The sequence below is a fragment of the Tenebrio molitor genome, chromosome 1 (genome assembly GCF_963966145.1).
Source record: "Tenebrio molitor chromosome 1, icTenMoli1.1, whole genome shotgun sequence".
NCBI lineage: Eukaryota > Metazoa > Arthropoda > Insecta > Coleoptera > Tenebrionidae > Tenebrio > Tenebrio molitor.
In genome coordinates, this window is record NC_091046.1 from 12560757 (window position 1) to 12584614 (window position 23858).

At 33.4% G+C, this 23858-nt stretch overlaps 1 protein-coding gene across 3 annotated transcripts in view; it reads left to right on the forward strand.

The window, feature by feature from the left end:
* Window positions 1–23858, forward strand: part of LOC138141573 (homeobox protein OTX2-like) — an 89183-nt gene that overhangs the window by 44329 nt on the left and 20996 nt on the right. For all 3 annotated transcript variants that reach the window (XM_069062312.1, XM_069062311.1, XM_069062313.1), the window contains exon 2: window positions 12948–13081. In XM_069062312.1, the coding sequence (XP_068918413.1) occupies window positions 12997–13081 (85 nt within the window). In that variant the 5' untranslated portion in view covers window positions 12948–12996. The remainder of the gene's footprint in view (window positions 1–12947; window positions 13082–23858) is intronic.

Sequence of the window (23858 nt, forward strand, 5' to 3'; positions counted from 1 at the left end):
TCAACATACTTTGGGATATAGTACGAGTATAATTTTCTGTTAAGGTGCATCTAAACTGGACGCACACCGCAGTGTTGAACCGCGAAAACGTTGTGCGCATCTGGCAGTACGGGAAAATACGCACTTTTGCCGATGAATGAGCACAATTGCCTGCGAACTTATCATCCACACCAAACGCGCTGCGTTACGCCGCGTTGTGCCCAACCGCGCAAAGTGTAGAAGAAAAATACGCACTTTTACGCACGAATGAGCACGAACAACGACTACCCACTCAGTGTCGGTACATCAAAGAAAAATGCATGTTTGTCCATAACAGGCACTCTATCCTCTTCGTGTCCATTGTACCAACTTTATTGCTGAAGTCTATGCTGTTTCCTACCCTATGTACAGAGCACAATAAATTTAAGTTGGTATTTTATGTAATTTCATGATCAGTGAAATCGGTCATACTTCTGAAATCGGTCATACTTCAAATGTTTGTAAATAGTATCACATTTTTGTTATTTACATTAGAGTAGGTACGGAAGGTAAATTTTCCGGCACGACAATTAAGTTTTGGGCACGATGGCGCAGCCGAGTGCCTGATTAGTTGGAGCGCCGGAAAATACCGTACGACATTTGTAACAGAGTTTTCGGCTGACCAAAATATTAATTTTTTAAAAAATCAAGACTAATTTTATTGCGGAATTTGACATCGTCAATAAAGAATCGAATGCTGTGAAATCAATTCCTTGGCGACGGTGACCGCTCATTTGTTTTTTCCACACAAATTGTTTGCTGTCTTTATTAGGCTAAATTTTCACCTATGGACACTTGAATTTTAAGGTAGGAACTGTGAAAAGAATAACTTAACGGTATCCGCATATTTTTCCCGTACTCCACCAGATTTTGCTCCCAAACTCCATTAGAAATTTTTGACATCGTTCGGGACATCGCAGCTTCCTTGACCTTAGGTGTAAGGTAACGCTATATTTCCCAGATTGGGAGGCCGAAAAAAATGTTTACAATTACTTTTCTAAATTTGTACTGTTTGTGGTTCAACACGTACAAAATGTAACATGTTTTTTTAAAATTTGGCGTTAACGTAGGCGGTGAACTGTCGATTGTGAACGCACTAGACAGGTTACCGATCACGGATCAGCTGTTTAAATCTTACGCTTTTACACGAGTGGTGCGCTCTCAATCGACTCTCCAACGCCTACTTCGACGCCAAATTAAAAAAAAAAACACCCTTTATGCAGTCCGAAAATAATGGAATCTCAAATGCCTGCACCCGAAGATCTGTAACGACCTTACCGCCTTACCGTCTTCAGATTTTTAATATCGTTTGATTTAAAATCTAATTCATATTTTTCTTCGGTAATTTCGTTTATAAATTTTAGAAATGAATTCTCTTATGTGTAAAAATCAGAAGTTAAAAATTTTGTGTAAAACAGTTTTTTTTTTAAATTTATTAAATGCAATACGGATGTGGCCTTTGTAATAACAATCACCGCATTATCCTGTGTATGATAATTACTTTCGAGCAAAACATTTTCGGGAAACTGCCGTTCGAGGAACTTGCAATTCGAGCAAAGTCATATTCGAGCAATTGATTTTCGAGCAGCTGATTTCGAGCAATTCGTCTTCGAGCAATTGCATTCGAGCAATTTACCTAGATTCTTGCAAAAATAGGTAAAGGAAGCGAAGAGCAAAGAAATAAGTTTGATTCCTGACTGCCGCACTATGATGGAATGCTTTGCTCAGCAGGCTTGAACGCTTCTATAGTGTAAATTTTGCATCGACAAAGCCTTCATAGACGTTACGTGAAAGAAAATATCGGCTGCTTATGGCAGCGTTTGTGCAAACTTTAATTTTTTTAAATTATCTTTTGGGTTATTTATTTGTTAATCATTCGTCTCATAATCAAACATTTTTTTCTTTCGAATTTTTGGAAAAACTGATTTGCCTAATTTCATGTGTAACACGTTGCTTAAGGTACTCAACATTGTTCGGTTTTGTTACATAGACCTTACTCTTGAGATATACCCCATAAAAAAATCAAGGGGAGTAAGATTCGGAGATCTTGCCGGCCATTCAATTTGACCTCTTCTTCCAATGCATAGATTGCAGAAAACTTCGTCTAAATATCTACGAACGACCACGGCATAATCCTGTTGTCCTGTTGATACCATATTCTTTCATTGGCTAAATCTGGATCTAACGGATTTGGAAATAAGGTTACTAATGCTGGCATGACATCTTCTTGAAGCAACGTAAGATATGTTGCTCCATCGAGATTACCATCCAAAAATAGTGGCTCCAATATTCAATCACCTATTATTATCCCAACCCATACACTGAGTTTTTGAGGGAACTGAGTATGAGTTTCTAGCATCCAATGAGGGTTATGTCAGCCCAATAAGAATAACGGCCCAATTCATCAGGTTCATCATTTGCTCGCAAAATTGGATTCGGCGGTCATCCTGAGCTAACTCTTGGACCATCTGCATCTTGCAGCTTTGCAGATCTAAGCATTTTCAGGACAGTAGTTGATATTGTAGACTGATATCGTTGTCACGAACCAGTTGCCGGACTGGAGTCACCGGATTTTCTTGACTTATTAACTAATAACACGTTTAGCCTAGCATCCTCTCCAACAGTGGGTTGTGGCTGTCTGGGCAGAAACTTGCTTAGGCAAAATGCAAACAAGGCTTTTGAAAAAAGTTACTATAAGATACGAAATGAACGTGTAAATATGGTTTTTATTTTTTTACTAAGTACGTAGGCTTTGAAAATATTCAGGAAACAAACACTGTTCCTTCTTGTTGTCAATTTTGATGTAACCCAGACAAACAAAATGACAAGACTTTTCGTTTCTTACATCAGACATACCTAATGACATTTCTTGTGTCACACATAACCTATTTGAAAAAGCACGCCATTAAAAGCCAGAAAAGACTAATTTACATGTATTAAAAATAGGAACATCCAGTGCTCTTGATTTATAATATACCTACTCGATTTTTTTGCAATCGACTGTACAATAGTAGGTACATACACTCGTGTAATTGCGTTATTAAAGTTAGGTACATACAACATTTTTTCTTATTTTATATTTTATTCAAATTGAATTGAATCTGTTTGTAGTGTTAATAAGTTAGATTACATTTATAGATGTGTACACATTTTCACCATATGTATTTGTAATGTATTCAAGATGTTTCAAAAAACCTGAAAATCTGAAGAATTCATTACAAAAACGTTTCAAAATGAATGAGTCACTGTTACCAATATTTGGCAGAGCCACTCTCCCGTAGATATAGTAGCCCTCTAATTCGCAAATTCAAAGTTAGGTTATGTGAATCTGAATCCGTGGTTATCTGTAATAATGTACAGCTACGCCACACATTTTCGATGCTTTTGTTTTTCACAGCCACTCTTGATGATACGATTTGAAACATACGGTACAATAAAAACTTTGTATGCAAGTTTTCGAAAAGACATCTGTTATTAAGCAACGTTATTTTAATGTACGTCGCTGTTGTTCGTTGTTCTTCTTGCGTATTGTCACTTTTTAAGTACGCGATCTCCTATTTTTAACGTGTTAAGTTGTGGTAGTCAAATAAAGACGTTTTTTCCCTTTTGCTAGTTAATAAAAAGCCGAGATGAAAACTGAAAGGACGAGCTGGACCCACCAAAGTCATCCGGCGAAGCGATGTTCGTATATAAATTCCAATAAATTCAGCTTATAAGGACAAGTAATCCACGGTAGCTGTGTCGGTAATACAGGAGAGTTGTGTTATCAGAAACAGTGACCTCTCTCTCCGACTAGGCGTATATATGTGTAAGTGAAGGTTACAGCTTTGATTTATTTGTTACATTGTGAGGTTAGCCACGCTGTGTATAATTTTTTAACGTCACCGCACCTTCGCTTCTTCCACCACAGAAGTACCGAATTGCTTGTTCCGTAATGGTTCTTGGACGACCCATGAGATTTATAAAACTGTAACACTTTAAAAATGCTCTTCATCCATCAGAAATTCACACTGAAATCATTGAATCAACCAGTTTTATCTGTTCACGCTAATATTAATTGAAAAACAAATATTTCTGTGTTAATATTTTGCAGATTTTCTAAAACACATCCGGAAGAGTGATTACATTTTGGAAGTACATAACTGTACCTACTAAGTTGTTGAGAGTAATGATAAAATATGTAGGTACGTAAAAATAATAATAGATAAGCATAGACATACAATTTTTAGACGAAGATTTGAAAAGTGCAAAAAAAATACTTATTAATAACAAGGATTAATATTTCTCACGTACATCAAACGTGCGTGTTTAGCCAATCAGAGCGCTTGCTTTCATCCAATCAAAAATATTTATCGCGATAAAAACGTTCTATTACTGTGTCAAAAGTGATTAAAATTGCATGCTACTCTTGTCAGATTCTCAAATTGTTATTAATAATTGTGTTTTTAATAACTATATTATAAATAAATAATTACCTTACGTTAAAGTTTGTATTCTGGAGTTCATTTTGCCAAAAATAAGACGACCTAATTTTTTATATCGGATTGGAGTTAATTATGCCAAAAATAAGACGACCTAATTTTTTATAGGTATCTAATAAATTTCCCAATTTTCACTTAAACATTTTTGCTTTAGACAATTTTACTCGATGATATTTGGGCATTTTAATTCAAAAGTTTAACCCTCGAACTAAACCTCTCGGACCTAACCAGAATAAAAATGCCCAAATTCAAGTCGTAAAATTGTCAAAGCAAAAAGTTTTCATAAAATTGAAAAATTTACCCGATAAAAAAATTAGGTCTTGTTATTTTACCTTCGATTAAATCTGTTAGGTAGAAATTAATCTGACAACTTTTTTATCTTTGGTCATTTGAATGAAATTATTTCAGTAGGAGATAATTTTATATTAGAAACCAGTTGACTAATTAAATACACAAGATGTTTTGACAACTGCAGACTCACCACAGCCACAGACGTTGACTAAAATATTTTTTTAGTATACAGATTGAAGAAAGATATTATTTACTACCACAATTGCATGTTTTTAACTTATTTGTTCTATTATCTTGTCGACGAGCGTGTCTAATTCTGTATTTGTTGACATTTAATAGCATTGTCGGTTAGTGAGAGAAAAATCATAAAAATCATTAATTTATTTACAATAAAGTCATTTCAGTTTACTAGGTATGGGTGTTCATTTAAATTTATCCTCAAAGTAGGTGTTAAGAGTCGATTGTGAATCTACCACGGATTACAGATCAGTGATCACGGATCAGCTGTTTAAATCTAACCTTACTTTTTGCTTTGTTGGTGTTTTAACTCTGCAGACATTTCGTTAAAATGTTCATTTGAAACGCAGATTGTAAGGAAGGTTTATTTGCATTTTTTTTTCTTATTGTATTTATCGTTTCTGTCATTTTGATTAAAAGCTGTTCCACATTTGGCATATTTTTTCCACTTCCAATTTGACACGTATTTTTTGCTTTTCCATCAGACGAGACACTGTCCATCCGGTTTCATTCTTCTATGCTCCAATTTTAAATTCAAGTTATGACATAAAAACTTGTTCCTACATTACTTTTTTCTCTGCGTATATCTATATAATATGTAAATATGAAAGAAAGTAAAATTTAAAAGCAATAAAGTATAATGTACAATATTTATAACAGGTGCAAAAACCTGAAATAAATAAATGTCAAGAGTTACGAGCGTGAAAACTGGCGGTCAAGTGTGGTGAATTAAATCATTTATTATTTTTATTCGAATTCGGGTAGCAGCATATATCCAATTGGCTACGCCTTTCTTGGAACGGTGCTGTAAGAAATTTGGTTTATGTGCTACAATTTCTATACATACATTATTTTTATTGCGTAATACATAAGGATGAGCTTAGAATTTATTCTTTGATCGTGCAACATTTACGAGAGGAGTAATTTTCTGAAACAATCATGTCACTTGTTGCATCACTTCACCTAACTGGCAAATGATAAATAGTTCGGAGAGATGAAATCTGCGTTGTGCTTTCAACATTATTGAAATCTGACAATAATGAACGTGAGTTGTGTATCAGTTTTGAGAGGAGAAACGTGATCATCAACGGGTTCCTATATATAGAAACTGAATTTACATAAGTTCATAAAAAGAGAATTTATTGTCGTCAAACTGGATTCGGTAGCAAGTCGGCAATATCTAACTGTTTCTTAATTATAAAGAAGTGTGTATAAATATATTTAGTTATGACGAGGGGGGCATCATTACTATCATGAATAATTCAGTCCTCGTAACTTTATTATAGCAATATTTTGTTTTTTCTATTAAAATTCTTCTCCTGAATTTTATATGATTTTTATGGCTATGTTAATTTGTTAAAATCTAATTGGGTGTCTGATTAACGATGCAATTTAGTAGTAATGAACTCGAAACACTTAGTAATAATGTTCTTGTTGCTTGCACCGCAAAAAAACTTTTATTACCTGCACTCTTTTGGTGCAACTCCATAAAACTTTAAGAGCTAAAGTTTCAAATTTTTGATACATTTTTCTTGGTAGAAAAAGAAGAAAAAAATCACTATAGAAACATTTGTAAACAAAGTTATTTAACATTAAAGAGTTATTTTTTTGTTGACTGTCTAGTTAGTGCTTTCTATTAGATAATCTATGAAAATCTTTTAAAGATGTCCGGAATATGCAGTAAAATATGTAAAATGCATTTATGATGGGCATTTCTGTTTGAAATATTTCAGGAAATACAATGGTAAATAAATGAAACACAATGTGTATTTACAGATTATCGATTATGTAATCATATATTTTTCAATATTTTCTATAGTTATAAATTGTATCCATGACAATTTAAAATATGTTTGTAGCACGAGAATGACCTTTCGACATCGTAAGATATTATTAGGTATTAAGGAAGAACTTATATTAATTTTTCTCTAAAATCAACCATTTAATTCATCAGTAATGGATTTCACTGTTCTTGTTTTTAGTTCATCAATGTCACCTATCCAGCTTTTTAACAGGAACGATTTCCCTTTTGGTACTTTTGTCATTTTCACAAAATATATATGGAAATGATTTCACAAGAGAAAGCTGTGAATAAATAATAAAATAAGTAAGTGAATGCAATTATCTATAGTCGTCTTAAACACCTTTTCTTCAGCTTTGTTGGGGGGTGTAAATTTCAAAGAAAGACCATTCCATTACAAGTGAATGGGTCATTAGAAACGATTAAGAGGAATGCTAAAGTTCTTTAATCCTTTGCAAATCGTTTCATTTTAACGGGCCAAAGATTCGATTATCGTTTCTGTGTAAATTGTTATCCACGTAAAAATGCTTTTCGCGCAATCGTATTGTTATAGCTACTTACAATTGTTGTTGACACAACCGGACCGGTTCAGAAGTTTTGTTTCCATAGCTGCCCCTCATCTCTTTTTTTTATTGATCATATTGTTTTGATGTCAGTTAGGAGTATTTAAATATTTGCTATTGTTAGATTTGACAATTTTCAACACGAAAGACTTTTTTTTCAGTTTGCAAAAATAGCTTATTGTTAGAACTTTTCAGTTGTTATATTTTTTCTTTACTCCTTTAGGTATTCCACAAAGAATTGTGCAAGTTAAGGTCAAACTCTACTTGTGGGATCTTTAAAACATAAAGAAAAGTGGTTTTCCGCATGTCGGCTGTGCATGTGTCTGTCTGTCTAAATTTTCTTTCGTTCCCTACAGCTTAAAAAATTAATCGATCTGAATTTTTCTTTTTGTAAAATGTTCGCTACAATGAGAACTCAAGGATTATTGATTTTGGTGCCTATTAGATTAGCTGTTTTGGAAATATCCTCTATTTTGTATAGTGCGATCAACAATTATTTAGATCAAAGAAGTCCCTGAGATTATCGACCTATGTCTGCTCGAGGTTATACAGGGTGAATTCGAAATACTTCATAATCTTAAAACCCCAGGATCTTCAGAAAATGAATAAACCGAAAATGTTGTGAAACATTTTAAATTCATAAAGTCCAATTTAACTTAATTCCATCCCGAAAGAGACGCTTCTGAAAGTTCTAATAAATCGAAACATGAATATCCGCAAAAACGATTTAAAAACCGAGAGTGACAAAACCTTGTTTTGAATGAAATAGCCGAAAAACACTTTAAACAAACAGCCGCAAAAACGTGTAAGTGAAAACCAAGTGAAAGGAAAAGTCAAAGCAAAAACCGTACTTACAATTATTAGACACAATGTTCAAAATGTCGGTCGTGATTTCTAATACAGGCCTGTGCCCTTCGTGTAGATTGTTCCGAACCCTTGCAAAACTTGCTGCATCGTCCGGGATTTACGCTGATGATAAAAACTCTCTTAAAAACAATATTCGCATAAAATCAGGTTGATCGACGCACATCCGAATCACTCACAAAACTCTTGCTGATGAATGCAATCGAAAAGTACCTTTTTCCCGTAGACAACAACCAGAAATGTTTGCGAATGCGGAACACGACGCACCGGAAACTTTTCGCGATACAAAGTTCGGCCCTTAAGCCAACACCATCTGCACTTCCGTAACAAAGTACCACATCGGTCATTTCACTATTGGTATAATTTTCCATGATAATATCACACTGAGACGCAAAATTCGAAACAAACAATAGCCGAAGGTCGCACTGAACGCAACTAATGTGCACGTGTTATGTACTAGCACCCGCGTAACAAAACTTTTTGCACCTTTTTGCGTTGCACTCGATAACTTTTTAAATCTTCCTATCCGTCCTAACGTGATATCAGTGGCGTACTCAACTTCTTTGGTTGAAGTTACATGGCTTTTCTGCCCTTATGCGGATCTATAGCCTAAAACTGAATGCACGGGATTTTTACAATTAGTTTGAAGATCCTGGGGTTTCAAGATTGTGACGTATTTCGAATTCACGGTCTATAAACTCTATTAAATATAAACAATTTTTATTTTACATTTGTTGGTTAACACTTGCTGTGGCACCTGGGGTACGTACCTACTGTTAGTCTCCCCCCTTTCTTATGTTCTACAGTTCCAGTTTCACGAAACGTTCGAACCGTATTTCTCAGAACATTCAAGAAATCTGCCTCCAAGAAGGCAAAATTTGGAAAACAGGCAACAGCGCTGTATGTCCATTGTCCATTACTGAAAACACCATTACAAAAGTAAAATTCGATGAAGAATCTGTTATGTTCTGAAGTAAAAACCATTTTCGGCGTCCCCAACTGTAAAATATACCATACCTGTCAATGCGATTTACTGACGGATGATGTAAAGATTTAGGGGAGTGCGGTAGCACGCACGGTTAATTTTCTCTTTGTACAGTTACTTTAAAATTAAAGTGTTCATACTTTACTTTAATTTAGTGTCAAAAAACACATTTACATGTCTTATTTTTCCGAGATGTTTTTTTTTAATTGACTAATAAATGGGTAATAATCATAATAAGGAAAGTACAACCCAGCGGGTTGGCAGCTCTGTATGTCAAAAAGTTTGATATTTGTTATTTCATAAAAATCCGCAAAAGTGCAAAATAAAACATTTGCTCAACCGAAAAATCAAATACAAATGTCGTGCGGTAGGTATTTTACATCGCTCCAACTAATCAGGAAACGTAGTTGTCGCCCTGTAAAATACACCTACCGCACTCTAACGTAAATAACTATTTTGCGTTAAAATTTAATTAATAGTGACAGTTGTTTACACGTTTACTAGCTAAAGTTAGCAAAGATACAAAAAATTTAATACTGTCAAAGTCATAGCCGCCCTTATCTAAGTAATTGTTGATCAGTGATCACACTGTATATAACAACAATAATAACTACATATAATATTTTTTCTATATGTAAATTTCTTTACATTCTGGGAGTCTTTACTTTTAGAAAGTGCGATGTTTTCAGTAGGTACTCGTACTAGGCCTTCACCTGCACTCTCCTGCAAACTCGTCTAAAAGAAACTACCTGTTTAGGATTAAAGCAATTTTAACGAACTGCAGATAAAAGTTTCTCTGGTTCCAAGAAGGCAAAGATTTCTTGATATTTTTGAACAGTACTGACAGAGACAAACACTGTGGTTGCTACTTACATTTGAATTTTTTCCAATAATATCTCATTTTATATCGCCATTTTATCAAGGAATTTACGTAACAACATTTTTTTTATTCTGTCTAGTAAAATTAAACAAATTTAATTGCTTACGTTTATTTAAATAAACAAAGTAACAAAGTAACTTTATACATATACAATATAAACATTATTTTACACTTTCATAAAAAATGCGAAAAAATAGTATTCGGAAGCCGTTAGAAAAGTGGTTTTACTGAACAAGCATGGTTATTAAATGTCCCTTAATAATAAAGGCATAAATAGTTAAGTTTTCAGCAATAATTATCAATAAAGGACATATCTGGGAAAATATACACTATACCTACATACATACCTATCTAATCTTAAGAAATGAATATAAGAAAAACTTTAATAAGAATGTTGTCAAAAATAAAAATTAATATACACTTAAAATTACTGCACAGTTAAAAAGGTTTTTCTACTCCTATTAGATAACACTGTAATTATTAAAGTATTTTTCACTGGATAACAGGATTCATTACCCACGACCCGTTGAATAATAATTTCAAAACTCACTGCAAATATCAGCAACTAGTGTGTGAAGTGCAATCGCAAGTTTTAATGCAATGATATCAAGTGTACAAAGTGATAATTGTAAAACGTCTGTTTCAGTTTGTCTAATAATGAAATTTATTTAACAATTTCTCTTCATAGTTCATAGAAAAAGTACCTATTTTATTCGCGGATAATGGCTAGGTATTACTCGGTCGGATGATCATCTTCACAAGTAATAGCCGTCTATCATTATCCGCTCCTTAAATAATATACATACTATTGTATCTCATAGCACCAAGATTTTAAAAAACATAAAGGCCCGGTTGTATAATAGTATATTAAAAGACAAGTTTCATAAGACCAGTCTTGAAGCACGAATTCAAGATTAAAAAACGAGTGGCGTAGCCACGAGTTATTTTAGAGAATGAGTGCTTCAAGGTCTTATGAAACGAGTTTTTTATACTATTTTTTGTAATTTGCTCTTTTTAAGCCGTTTTTAAACAAAAATGTTTACTTTCCTCGATTTAGGGATTATCGTGGCGGTTGGTAATGTCTTAATTTTAAAAGTGAAAATTTGATCAAGTCTTCAAAGTCGCCTTTTGTTTTATCCAAATTCTGTCACAAAACACGAATATGAAAGATAATCTTTCATGTACGCCTGCTGAAATACGTGAAATTCCCAAAAATACGGTCGCGAATTTGTTGCTTGATAAATCCTGATAAATAATTCTTTGCACATTTTGTAATTTAAACTGACACTCATGACGAATCAAACTTTGCCAACCTAAAAATGTTCGTAAAATGTTCCGTGAAATAATGGCTATAAGGACATCCCAGATGATGACGTCGCGTTCGTTAATATGTCTATTAGAGAATCAAAATGGAGGCAAATTACACAAAGCTTAGTTAACATCGTGTCAGCTAACAACGCGTCAAGTCGGAAATCCGCCCATTTGATTGGCTGATTCAAATAAAATGTTAAATATCCTCCAATCAGATCGCTTGACATTATGTTAACTTCAACAACGACTTGACATCGCTTTATGCAACCGGGCCAAAATCATTTTTGAAAAAAATACTTAGGGTTATTAATAACTCCTACACCTAACAATAAAAGACAATTGGTAACATAATTTTCAAGTTATTTGGAAAAAGATAATGACCCAGAAAACATTTCTTTTATAGCTACTTACCTCTATTTTGATATTGATTTTGTAACCGTAGTTAATAGGAATAAACAAACTTTGTCCAAATTAAAATCACCAAATTTAACACTACTTATACGTACACGTAAGTTCACCAAGAGTCTAAAAAAACTCAAGAATATTTGCTTTTGGTTAAGTGGTCAAGTAGAAAGATAGGTAAGTACCTCTGTGAATGTTTTCTATCAGTGTCATTGATTTCTGAGATGACAGCTTTACGATGTTTCTTGTTGGTAGCAGTGATAATTTGGCTAAATAGACACCGACAAAAAGAATCTGGGTAAAAATTTAAAGTTTCAGTTTTTGTCATTAAAATGTGTTCAGTAGAAAATAAATAATTTCAAGTGTTATTGTTTGCTTCCCATTTGTTACAAACATAAAATACTGATGTCGTTTTTTGGTGCGAAATTAAACGGGGTGAAGCATCTAAAGGCTGTATGACACGATGCTAAATTTTGTAGAAAATTTGTTAGAAAATGAGAGAGGGCCAATGAACGATCAGGATCTGACAAAGACAGACTATGATCCTGCTCGTTAATTGATCCTGATCGAGGTTCTCTCTCATTTTCTAACAAATTTTCTACAAAATTTAGCATCGTGTCAAACAAGCTTTATACGATACAAAATAAATGCTTATCTAATATTGTAATTCCTACCTACGGCAAAATTCAAAATGACCAAATTTACGTCGGTACGCGAGATGAATGTAAAAAAAGAAGAGACTAGTAGTTTATTTAACGAGTTCGTGTGTAAATTGGGCTTTTTTTGGCAATAGTGGCCCACGAGTGCCAAAAAAGGCCCAATTTACACACGAACGAGTTGAATACAACGTTTTTTTGTCCGACGAGCCCCTTAAAGGCTCCAAATCGCTGAAAATGTTTAAAAATAGCTTGAGGTTTCGTTTTGACAAATTGTGACATTTATCAAAATCCGTTCACACAGGAGAAAATTCTCAAATTCTGACAGTGTCGAACAAAAAAATTAATTACATATTTTTCAAGTAAAAGTAAAAAATTACAAAAATAAAATATCTTCTGTTAAATTGATTTTTTTATTTTTTAAAAAGTCTGTACACTTTTCTTTCATTTTCCTACAGGTGAATCAACAACCTCAGGAATGCTGGAAGATCCAAAAAACATGAAAAAATGTGGCCCCCAGAGGCAGTACATAGCTTGGAAAGGTTTTGTACATATGGAAATGTGAATTACAGACAACGGCGATCTCAACCATGTAAGTATTTTTATGCAGGATTTTATTATAATTTGACAATTAGGTATGCAACATTTTCTTGACATAAACATCTCTTTATGGCCCACGGACCACTTTATGTCCATGGGCCATAAAGATATGTCAAATAAAAGTCAAAAATGTCATTGAAATTTAAACTATTCATTGAAAACTATTTTGGATACTGTAGGTACATTTACAATGCAGTTACAACAATTATTTAACTTTATTTCGTACACTTGGTTGAATTTTCCAGGCAGCAAGCCGCTATTTCTTGCGTTTTCTGTCGCTTTCTCAACCTCATTCATTATTTCGTTAATGAATTTATAATCGAAAATTGAAACTGGCAAAATGGCAACCGTTGTTTTCACTGTTCCCAAGGTTATGCGCAAAACTAAAAATTTAACGGGAGCAACTACTACGCGATGCGAACATGTTTGTTAAATGTTTGTTAAATTTTAAGGTTTTAGGCCTTAATCGTGCATAAAATAGTGTATGTATTGCGGGCGTAAATTGGCTTTTATGGCGTAATACATAAATAACTATTAATTATCTATTCACTTTGATTATTACCGCAACGAAAAAAATAGTAGGCGCTGTTTAGCTGTGTGGTGCATACGTTTTACACTAAATTTTTGTGTGGTGTGAATGTGATGTGGAAATGTCACAATTGTCAAAACTTGACTATGGTAGTAAAGCAAAATCTCAATGTATTTATCAAAATTAATAACAGAAATTAATATTTGTAGTAGGAGAAACAAAAACGTCTGTTTGATACTGTGATCACGTCTGTTGAAAAGTGGGGTTATGTCCAAGTACAGAACAGATCATTCAATATCAAAACGTGAAAAATACCTGGGGATTACTAAAGGTAATCAGACCTTTCAATTAATTGCATTGATTAATACAAATATATTATAAAAACTAATTAGACACCAAGAAACAAATGCTTTATAGGGGATGAAAAGGCAGACGGCATCAAACTACAACTCTAGGCAAAATGTACATATAACAAAACAGCACAAATAGAGTTAACTTTATTGGCGATGTTCATCTTTGTGAGTTGTTTTTCGTTGGCTTCAATAAATGTCTCGAAACAAGTCAATATTAACCGTTTGGCCTCAACTTTGAATAGACGACGTGGCATTTTCTTTTTGAATCCTGAAATTTCGTACCAAAACTCAATTTTATAGATATGCGCACACAGTTTACGTCGAAAAACGTTTGCGCCAGTCGTCATGTCAGCGAGACGTTTCTGCCAAAATGGCGCCTCCGAGAGTTGCCAACTGCGACTGGATTTAGTGTTATCTAAAATTCCCTGTCACTAACCTAGCAACTGAAAAGTTACTAGGAACTGGTCACAATCAAAATGAATAGAAAAAAATATATTTTTTTTATTATTATGGCTTACCTATTAGTAATTACGTAGTTTTTGAAATAAAGTTCTAAAAGTAATCAATATAATTAATCAACTGAAGTACTATGGCGGACAATAAATTTAGGGCGGCAAATTTCTGACATTTCAAAAAAGTCAATGCAAGCGACCATTTATTGTCATTATGACTGATGTGTCAGTTTGTCAAACTGAAGGTTTTCAAGCTTTTTGGCGTTTCCTTCGCCTTTTTCGTAACTTACAGATCATGACGCACTAGCATAACTGATTTGTAGTAGCACTTCTCTCTGGTGCACGCTTCTTTTCCCAATTTTAATTTTGATTATCGCTGTCACGATGACAAGAATGACAAAAATCGAAAATGGGGTTAGTTGAACATAATGCCAGCTTCACATTTTGATGTCAAGCTAATGACAGGCCGGCCTAAATTTATTGTCCGCCATAGTACATAACATTTTTGGTTTCCGTTAAATAAATTTGACCTTGTTATTCTCAAAAAACAATGAACAATTTAAGACATACATCAATTAGGTATTATCATCACCATCTTTAATTAAAGGTAGGTAGGTACAATGAGGGACATGGAATCCTGGGCAGTCTGTTATTGTCATTTCAAAAAGTGTCAATGTAAATGCACCTTTACCGTCATTATAATTGATATTTTCAAAAAAACTGTCAACTTAGTTATGAGTAGCTAAGGTATGGTTTAGAAATTTTGACAACTGAATGACACATCTGCCCAGTTTTCCGTGTCCCCAATAGTACACTAAAATTATGGTTCAAATTTTTTTAGAAAATTATCTAGCTACATGTTCTTTAAGTAAAATTATTTTCTTTATTATACTCCATTCTGTCTTTTCTTACTATTTACGAGTTTGACAAGTTTAGACGTTTAAACTTGAAACTAAATTTAATCAATAATAGTACATAAAAATATTTGTTTCATCTTTAATTAGCCAAATGTGGTAAAAATAGGTAGATATTTATTCAATCTTATTCAATTTAGCACACAATAAAAGTATTTTGTTCGACAGTGTCAGAATTAGAGAATTTTCTCTTATGTGAACGGATTTTGATAAATGTCACCAATTGTCAAAACGAAAAGTCAAGCTAATTTTAAAGATTTTAAGCGATTTGGAGCCTTTAAGGGGCTCGTCGAACAAAAAAACGTTGTATTCAACTCGTTCGTGTGTCAATTGGGCTTTTTTGGCACTCGTGAGCCTTTAAAACGCTCGTTTCACTCGCGTTTTAAACTGGCCCATTCATGCCAAAAAACCTCAATTACACAAGAACTCGTCAAATAAACTACTATTTCTTTAGCAGTATTCCTTCTCTAATTAGATTACTCTTAAAAACCTTAAATAAAACCAATGTTCTAAACATCCCCCCTGTATTACTAATAAATTTAAAATTACTTCCCCTAGATTTAATCAATGCAAGGTTAGGAATCACATGATAAGTTTGCACAGTTCATATTGATTAACATAATACACATAATAAAAGTTATAAAACTTTTCAATTTAAGATATAATAGAAGCACTCTAATGCATAATTAGTCGGTCTTTGTTGTGCCACATTTGTAGGTATATTTAAGGAGATGCAGTTTTACGTTGATTTTGCTATCTGGTCGACCACCTGCAATTCTACCGTTCACCCTTTTAGTAAGTGCTGGTGGCTAAACTGGCCCCTGCGGTGTTTGAAAGTGTCTCCTAGAAAAAGCGCCTGGTAAGAACATGTCTAAAACATTGAAGTTGCATTTAAATCTAAAAAAATATCGTCTCAATTCTACATTTTCAGAAATGTTAGTTACGTTGATATGAACAAGTACATTTATAATTATAACACATGTGTGAACAACAAATATCTATTGCTTGAGTTTAGTTTATCAAATTAACTTTAATTGACAGTAGGTAGATGCATAGGTATATATTTTAGATATAAAGATTTCAGATTTTTTATTTTTTTAAATTATGTGTATAATAAAGGAGGTAATTTTTACCTGCAAAAAAATATTTAACGTAGTTTCAAGTGCAAAAGCAAAAACGATGCTGGTTGCTTGCACTTGTATTGTTTACGTTGGGGAAAGTCCAAGCTGTCATTAGCTTTTTCGCCAGCTCCGAACACGTGCAGCGTTATCTAACCACTCGTTGCATTGGTTTTCATTTTGAAGTTGTTCCCAAGCTGTTCGTGTTTAGAACTGATGGATTAATTGAAAGCTATACCGTAAGTAGGTACTAAAAAAAATACCAACATTTTTAAGAAATGCATCATTTTTTAAAACAACCATCGTTCGTACAAAAATGATATCATCGTAACCGCAAATTTCCGTTTTTTATATTTACCCCTCCATTGATACAAGTTATTTATGCTTCCTTGTTCAAAATGAGGGTTTCACCGTGACCGTACAATGAATAGGTATAAAAAATCTTGCCGCCCCTGTGTTAGAGAGGATACTATACTTGTCACCTCGGACTAGTTTCTATCGGAGGGCTGTTTCCGCTTTGGCCTGTCAAATGATATGAAATGTGCTTTTTATAAGCTTTCATCCCTGCTCAACAACGACTTTCAAATTATATCTATAGATTTATGGGGCACGTTTTTTAAAGGATTTAACAACTGGAAAGTATTTCATTCAAATAAAAATCCTCCTCCCTCAGATCTTTTCTGTGGTTGACGATCACCTAATCTCTAATCAAAGAAAATTATACTCCTATATTTCAATAGTAATTAAACGTAGGTACAGAGTGAATAACATAGAAAAATGCAACAAATTAAGAAAAATGTGTAAACTATACATCGATTATATATCGATTAAGAACTGCAACGAAACTTTGTTTCAATAAGGTTTATGGTATTAGATAAAATAAAGAACTTGCAGTAAGTAAAAATCAAAAATAAAGTCGGCAAAACAAATTGCGATATTTTTAGTGTACCTAAATGAAACCAAGAAACAATGTTGACGATCATTCTAGTGATAACATGGTTTGTGTATTTTACTATTAGACTTAAGCATGAGTTGAATTGCAAATTTTAAAGCTCCAGAGTAATCTTTTGTATAGTAATGATCAAATTATTCAGGTAATTTGCACGTAAACAGAATGCTAGATGACTTTGTAGTCAGTTACTTTTTAAAAATGTCGGATCCGGTCGCAAATAAATAATATAATTTTCTAAAATATTATTCCAGGATAATCTTGCAGCTTATCGTTGCATAGTTTAAATGAAGCAAAATAACAGAAAACAGAGTATTAATCAAAAAATCCATTTATTAGATGTTGTTTCTTCTAACAATATCGAACGGTTAAATCAATGTTTTAAATTGGTCAAGACATTCTGTCTTGAAGATTATCTAAAGTACACAACAAAAAATACTGGGTGCAATTCATAAAAATCACACCTAAAGTTTTTTGTTTTTTTTTTTTGGTATGTAGATTATAAATAGAAATTTAAGCTTTAATACGATGAACTATTTTATGTAATTGAGTAGATATTTCATTTACAACACGTGTTAACTAATAATGATAATATTTTAGCAGCGGTTGTTAATTCTTTACAGTTATCAAGGTCTATTGACTCGTAATTCACTCATAAATGTTTGAGTGATTGAGCTTCAGTAGTATTTACATAATGCAGTTTGTAAATCATAATTCTAATTAAATTAATACCTTGTGTAATGTACAAATACAATAAAAAGTGGCGCTAGTATGATTACGCAATCATATGTTACATTCCAGCTTAATTACATCGGTGCTGCAAGATTAGAAGAAATTTAATGTTAAAAATGACAGATACTATATCTTGATCTCGAATATACTTTATCATGTGAAATAATGATGCATCGTGCAAATTACTCCCATTAAAGGAAAATTCGTGGTTGTTCCTTTTACAATAATTAGGACTTATCGTGTCCCTTTTAACAAGCGGGAATCTAGAAGGCACGTCGAAAAAGGAAAAACGTATTAAAAAACCAACTGCACATCAACGTCAAGGATACATTTCATCTCTTTTTGTTCCTTTATTGAGGGGACAACCGACAAAAAAAATCATTGCAGCTGTTCTAGGCGGGGCTTAGTGTATTGAGAGCGCGTGTGCCACATTAGGGCGTGTCCTTAACTTGGTGGGGTAAGTTAGGACATGCCCACATGTACCATTGGTAAGTTTAGATTGCTTTTTAATTTACTGGGAGCTAGCTGTCTTGTTAGGTAGCATTTTCTACCGAACATAAACTGGCGTTTCCATGAATAAATTATATGGATGAAATTTTAATTTGAACTGATACTACCCGACACAAAATCGGAATGTCAACCACCGTCCTTGGTTATAATAATTCCAAAACAGAAAATTCGTTATCGAGGCAGTTTTTGCTTATATTGGCACAAAGTGCTTAAAAATGCTTATAATTTTATTGGTGGCAATCTGTTAAAGGAGAGATTTGAGCGTCGATATCTTCATGTTGTCACTTAGTCCGGGCCGTAAAAGTGTCGCGGTTGAAGTACTGGTGCTTAAGGATAATGGCCAAATGACCGAAAGATGCCATAAGAGAGCTGTTTATTTTACGTGCGAACAAATCTGCGTTAAAAAGCCATAAGGAGAGTCATAATGTCAAATAATTGAATTACATAGTGGTTAGCTTAAAGCTCGTTAATCTCCGGTAAAGCTCTTTTTGCATGGTGGCAAAATAGATAGATAGCATCGGAATCTGTGAACACCTAAAACGGGTCTCACACATTCTTACAACACGGCAGAGACCGCCATAAGCAGGTTAGAGAAGTAATCGACATACATAAGCAGGATAATCGGAGCCTGTCTGCTTTGCCTCGGCTGGCACACGCTCTTCCTCTCTATTATTGGGTTATTTTATTACAGACTTCATCCTGATTATCCTGGATTATTCCCTACTATCTATTTGCGCTTTTTATTTATTCAATTGTGATTGTCGGTGTTGGGGTGCCTTCTTAAATTAAACAATCACAAAACCTTACCTCCTCTAGGTATCACTTTATAAGTCTACAGACCTCAAGTGTTGACTGATCGGGTCACGTTATGTCGCCATCAGATTCTTTCTAATCTACCACCGATTTCTACTAAAAATGTAATCTTTTATTGAGAAAACATAGGGTTTTTGAAAAGTAAGTCTCTTTGTTTTGCTAATTTGTAAGATGAAAGGAACAGTTACAGAGAGACATGATGCTGATTACTACAAAAACAATTATAGGGAAAGACGTGTTTTTCGAGAAATTTTGAACGACTTTGAACTAGTTTTTTGAACTGTAATAGTTATTTACGAACCGAGTGCGAGAAGACATTTTGCGCATATGAGCGCATTGTTTGAGGCACAAGCGACGAAGGAGCGAGTGCTTATTTGCGCGAATGTGCCGAATACGTCTTCTCGCATCGAGATTTGTACAATAAGTATTTTTTGAAATTATTACCCAATAGTTCCCAATTTAGTGAATAGATGATGAATAGATGGTGTCAATCGAATTAATAGCGATTTATTTTCATTCTTTCGAAATTTTCAACATCCAAATTGGAGAAATAACGTTTTGTAAACCAGATTTTATTATTATCAAGTCAAATTATTTTCAGAGTGCTTAAAAAGCCAATGCTTTTTGGATGATTTTGAAGCACTAGTGCGCGAAATCTACGTTCGCGATTAACTGTTGCGTTTGCGAAATTTCATTTTGAAGTTAGTGAGTTAAAAAAAAAATATTGTCCATTACTTCCTCTTACTCTTGTCGCTAGCCAAAAATTTACCTGAAATGTGGCACTCCCTCGAATTTTCAAAAATGTTTATGACCCCCCAATAAAAGTTTTTTTTTCACTTACCCCGCATGAATTTATCCTGGATGTGGCACCCACTGTTTGACTGTTAACAAAATTAGCAAGTCATTGCAATTGTTGAAGCGAACAGGTATGAAATGGTTCTTTTCAGAATTCCTACTTACCTACTGTATTTTTCTACATAATTTTAAAAGGTAAGGAGTCCTGTCGTAAATTATTCCAGGCAAAGCTGACAACTTGCAGTATGCTTGTAGTGACATTTATATGATGATGATGATGAGGAAATTGTAAGCGTGTCAGGCGAGTGCGAATGAGCGACTACTAATAAATAATAAGAGTGTTTGTTTCTAATTTTTTTCCTAGGTATTGCACAAATTTTTTAAAGTTTTTGTACCACTCTATACATTTGGTTATGATGTTTTCAGAAAATGACTAACTTCGTAAGCTAACTACTCATAAAGAACACATGACTTTTGATTATTAAGTATCGGCGCAAATAATTAATTTTCGTAAATTTTACTTTTTGTTTTCAAAAGTCCGTATGGGATCTGAGTGGTTTATTTATCATTTTAATTTAAATAAACTAAATAATACAAACACGTACCTACAAAATTTATTGGTGTTCATTTAAATACCCTGTCAAAGTTGGCATTGAAGAGTCGATTGTGAACGCACCACTCGTCAGTCTGCAGATTAAAAACACAAACAACGCAAAAAGTTGGGTTAGATTTAAACAGCTGATCTATGATCCATAATCTGTGGTGTATTCACAATCGACCCTTCAACGGCAACTTTGACGGGAAATTTAAATGAACACCCGATATACCTATGTTTTATAGACATTAATGTATTTATTGATTTGCACAGACATGTAACTTTTGTCGAATTTTCTAACTTTTCGTTGGAAATGTCTTTTAAAATGTCTTGCGTAATAATATGTAATACTAGATAATAATTTCCAACAAATAAACTAAGCATTCAATTACAGACGATTTAGAATAAAAAGTACCTAATTAAAAAACCTATTACGTAGAAGTAACAAATGATGCAAATAAAACACAAGACAAATAAGAATAAAGTATCTACCCATCACATCAGCAACATGTTTTAATTAAAAAAAAAAATACTTGGCAGTTTAGCCATGCCAATAAAGAAGATTAAATGCAGTCTTAGACGCTTCAATTTAATGATTGATGATGACACAATATCTTGCAGTTCTTTATTGAAATTATGCGTTTGCCAATTAACCATCCTACTTTATGCAATCGGGTATTGTTAGAAAGGAATTTAGCATCGATACAAATTTCAGAAAAAATCTTACATAGTCTCACGTTCGACCAGTTCGAGAAACAATAACAAAAAATATCTGCACAACTCACCCTACCCCACCCCAACAGGGCCTGATGCCCCTCTCACTCATCCTTGCAATGTACCAATCGGTGTGCACCCTACAGGATACCTACAATGGTTTGTCTACCTATTCCAATACTGCCATAACTTACCCCATAAAGCCTTTGACGGACAAAGTTAGTTTAGAGAGATCGGTCAAGGTGGTCAGATCAATTTTCTTAAATCTGTGCAATCTCGAGTTAATTCTCCGCAGTAACTCTAGTTGTGTAGCTAGTGAGGTTAAGTTTCGTTTATTTACACTTAGTGGAGCTAGTTTATTTTATTGATAGTGAAGTGCCGTATCCGTCCTGAACACATTGATTGTGATACTATTTTATATCGTAAAAACAGTGCAATATTTTGATTGTGATCATGCTTTACCCATTTATCGATTCCCAAAACAGCGGTACGCAACATTCCGAGATAGAGGACACTGGTACGTTATAAATTATAGACGAGAAAATACATTTTGTAATGACGGCGAAACATTACTTTGACAACTGGCAAGAAATATTCTGTTTTGTAAAGAGCGATCAAATTAATTTGTAATCGAGTTATTCATGACTTCGAAATCGTGTGTCGTTACTTGAACTCCACGCTCCAATAAACACAGTTTGAAACACAGGTTAGATCTCGACATATCAATCGTAAAAGACATACGGATTCAAAGCCATGCATAACTTGATTACAAATTAATTTGATCGCGCGATAGATTAGTACATTGTTTACTTGCTTTCTCTTCTTATAATATAGGAGTAATATAGTATCTATCTATTATCTTTTTCTGTTATCATAACTAACGCAATAATTGTATTTAAATTTTGTTTGACAAGCGCATGCTCAGTTTCTGTAGGCATGCTCAATACAGTAGGAACCCATGATTAAAGGTCAACCTAATGCTTTTTTTACTTCTCTCTGTTGATATTTTCTTAATAATCTTCCAAGTCATGATCTTTCTATCGTGAATTTGTTATAGAGTTGGCGCTGGAACTGTCAACGCATGTCTAATTTTGAACTATCGCGGCAAACATTTAATGACAATTGTAAAACAGAAAATGGCGAATTAAGGATTCGAGGGATTAAAAGAAAAATTACAATGGTAATGTTTATTTTATTAAAGAATGTTACAACAGGTGCTGAAAGTGTTCACCATTTTGTTCTAAGCACAAACAGGTCCTTCGTTTGACACCACTGATAGCATTTTCTAACATTACCTAATTTATACACAAATAAGTGTATCGATTCAAAAAGACCTACGGCTTCAGTTTCAGCGCCAACTTTAATAACAAATTCAATGGATCGCTCGATATAATCTTGAGTAATTGCATTTGCTTTAATAAAAAATGGTACTCCCACAAAACATATACATAGATATCTAATAGAGATAATATGCCGTATACTCGCTCAGGTATGATTGATTTGTTAATAAAGTTGAATAAACTTAAAAAAAAATGGGAGTTATTGTTTATTTTTCTTTGAAGACAAAGCAAAATTGTTGGATACCCATGGACTATGTCAATTTTCTTTTTCTTTATTTTCTTTATCATTGTTTTTTAGCTTCCGATCTGGGCTACATAGACAAATTATTCAGGTTCTTTATCCGTAAAGATGAAGCAAATGAAGGTAGGTTCGATCTAATACTACCAATCAGACTCAGACAAATAAGTAAATCACGGAAATATAAGCAAAAAATGTCTGTTTACAAAACGCTTTGATTTTATAATAATTTGTAATAACTCAAAATGGACCAAAATAATTTTCCCTCTATACACTCTTGTTTATACGTTTGTTATGATTTTCATATGTTATGAGTAGAAGGTAATAATTTCTTGGTATAACGTACTCGAATGCTTAAGTTTTTCTGTACGATTTGTATTAGCTCTTTTATAACTTTCCCTGTATGACAACCTGCCCCATCTTTCCCTTAATTTAATTTAAAATTACCGACATTTTGGGTGTGACTATTTTTACCTATATGCTATACATTAATGCGAAGTTTTGATAGATTTCATAACCACTAATTTATTTGTAATAAACTGAATAATGTGTCTTGAAACACTGTTTATTTGAGGAAGAATATACCTAGTCAATGGAAATTACCTATTTAGGTACTTTATTCAAATAAAGAATGACATGAAAGATTAAAAATGATAAAAATATTTTTTGCTTTAACCTGAAAAGATGTAATGAATAAATTATACCTTGAAAGAAGGA